This window comes from Chlorella variabilis, assembly GCF_000147415.1.
Source record: "Chlorella variabilis unplaced genomic scaffold CHLNCscaffold_5, whole genome shotgun sequence".
NCBI lineage: Eukaryota > Viridiplantae > Chlorophyta > Trebouxiophyceae > Chlorellales > Chlorellaceae > Chlorella > Chlorella variabilis.
Genome location: NW_005435083.1, coordinates 1,326,097 through 1,328,350, shown reverse-complemented (window position 1 = coordinate 1,328,350; position 2,254 = coordinate 1,326,097). Strand labels below are relative to the sequence as shown.

Genomic DNA, 2,254 nt, shown 5'->3' with positions numbered 1-2,254 from the left:
GTGGTGGTTGTTGGTCCTGCTGCCGGTTGTTGCCGGTGCTGGTATCATGCATCCCGCCGCCGCCTCGCGCTTGCGCTTGTTGTGCTGCGCCACAAAGGCGGCACAGCAGCCGCTGTCGGCCCAGCCGTCCATGCTGGCGCGGGCGGGGACGGGGGTGGGCGAGCGCACGTGGTGGCTGGTGGCGCCGCTGGCCAGCCAGCTAGACCAGGAGCTGCTCTGCTCATCCACGCTGCAACGGTGGGCGCTGCAAGGCGGGGCGGGGGGCAGGGGGGAGGGAGGTGAGCGGATGGGGGGCCGTGCAGTGCAGGGCAAGGACCAGGGCGGAGGGTCCAGCCTTTCGGCGCCAACCCAGGCACAGGCAGGGGGAGGCCGCCGCCGCACCTGGTGTCGCTGTGCAGGCGGGAGAAGGAGTTGTCGCTCGACTCTGAGGACCAGTCCGCCATGTGCTGCTGCGGCTGCTGCGCCATCGGGGCCAGGAAGGCCGCGGCCTTGAAGGGCGAGGCAGGCGGCGAGCCGGACGCCCCGGCCTGGCCGCCGCTGGACACACAGCTGATGCTGAACAGGGCGCTGCCGGCTGCCATGGCCGCGGGGCGGCTGGGCCGCGCGTGGTGCAGCGGCGGCGGCGCCGCCATGGGTGCCCGCTGCTGCGGGGCGTCGGAGCTGGAGCAGGGCGTGTCTGCGCCGCATCCCTGCTCCTCGGCCAGCTTGCCCCAGCCCGCCAGCCAGGACAGCACCCCCGCGCGGTCGCCGCCCTCGGGCACGGTGGGCAGCGGCGCGCGGGGGGCGTCAAAGGAGGCGGGCGGCGGGCGGGCGGCATCGAAGGAGGCCCGCGGAGGGCGCTGCATGTCGCACGAGGCGCGTTGGGGCCGCGGTGCGTCAAAGGAGGCGCGGGAGGGCGTGGCCATGGTGGTCGCGAGGAACACAGACGTGGGAGGCGCGGAGGACATGCGGGGGAGCGCAGCGGCAGCGGAGGTGGCTGCAGGGGCGCCCGTCTCCATCTTGCGCCGCTGCATGCGTCCCACGCTGTCATTGAGCTCTGCAGGAGCCCGGAAGGAAGGGAAGAGAGTGAGGGGCGCGGGCTGGGTGGCGCGCTCCCGTGAGAGCATAGATATGGGTGGCCCGCCAAGGCCAGCGGCAACACTGCAGGGCCTCTCATCGCCCCAGAAAGCCAACACAGGGTGCAAGGGGCATCTCAGCCCAGCTGGCCGGTAACTCTGCGCTTTGGCCGCAGCAGCCATGCATCCCCCTCCCCCGGCCCTCACCTGCTGCCTCGTCGTCGTCTGAGCCTAGCAGCCAGTCGCAGATGTCGTCCACATCGTCCATGGCAGGCAGCTCGTCGAGCGCAGCGGCTAGGAAGGGGCTTTGTGGGCATGGCAGCCCGCAGCTGCGGGAAGGGCCGCACATACTGCAGTGAGGGTGGGAGGGGCTGTGCGGGTGGCAGGTTCGGGAAGGATGGATGGAATGAAGCAGGATGAAGAAAAAATCAGCTTGTGGGTGCTGCATGCAATCTGATTCTCTGCAGGCCCTCGGGGAGGGGCCCCATCGCGATCTGCGCCCGTCACACTCCGGACACAAGCGTCCTGGTGCCCTTAGAAACACTTTGACACTCTTCCGGAACACGGCCTGCGCACGTTCTGGGCTGGGAACCGAAAAAGCATGACATCCGTCCTCTCAGGATGCCTCCCTTACAAGTCAGCTATCCACCACCACAGCTCGTAGAAGTGCCAATGAAATGGGTTGCAAAGTACAGAGGATGAGAAGGGGGCGCACCAGCCACATGGCCCGGCGGCCGCCCCGCGAGGGGACACAAGGCGGGCACGGCGGTCGGGACCCGCAGCGAGGGCCTCACTTGAGCGTGGTCAGCCGCGCCAGCATGACCACCAGGCCCGGCAGGCCCTTGCCCAGCAGGTTGGCGCGCGCCGCGTTGCTGCTCTTGGCGAACAGCGACAGGCCGAAGCCGATGAGCTGGAGGAAGGAGAGGCGGGAGGAGAGGAAGCCGTGCCAGTGGTGGTCCGACAGGGAGAAGAAGGCGGCAAAGAACTGGCGCGTCTCCGCCAGGTCCAGCTTCAGCAGCACGTCCATGCCGAACTCGAAGAAGGCGCGCTGGCGCAGGCGCTGCACGGGCCACATGGCGCGCCACACCGCCGCAGACATGGCCGCCGCCTCCTGCTCGCTGCGAGGCGCGCGCGCCAGGTGCGCGTCGGTGGCCTTGTCGCACACTGCGGGGAGGGGCGGGTGGGTGGGTGTGGGGGGA

At 69.9% G+C, this 2,254-nt stretch overlaps 2 protein-coding genes across 2 annotated transcripts in view; both read right to left on the bottom strand.

The window, feature by feature from the left end:
- The window catches only part of CHLNCDRAFT_143083 (hypothetical protein), a gene marked incomplete at both ends in the record, with an annotated part of 1,412 nt that extends 89 nt beyond the window's left edge, over positions 1–1,323 (bottom strand). Inside the window, 3 exons of the mRNA XM_005849546.1 lie at positions 94–244; positions 382–1,036; positions 1,263–1,323. Of these exons, the coding sequence (XP_005849608.1) occupies positions 94–244; positions 382–1,036; positions 1,263–1,323 (867 nt within the window). The remainder of the gene's footprint in view (positions 1–93; positions 245–381; positions 1,037–1,262) is intronic.
- A 472-nt stretch (positions 1,324–1,795) lies between these two features.
- Positions 1,796–2,254, bottom strand: part of LCYB (hypothetical protein) — a 3,057-nt gene continuing 2,598 nt past the window's right edge. Inside the window, exon 5 of the mRNA XM_005849545.1 lies at positions 1,796–2,219. Coding sequence (XP_005849607.1) covers positions 1,846–2,219 — 374 coding nt within the window. The 3' untranslated portion in view covers positions 1,796–1,845. The remainder of the gene's footprint in view (positions 2,220–2,254) is intronic.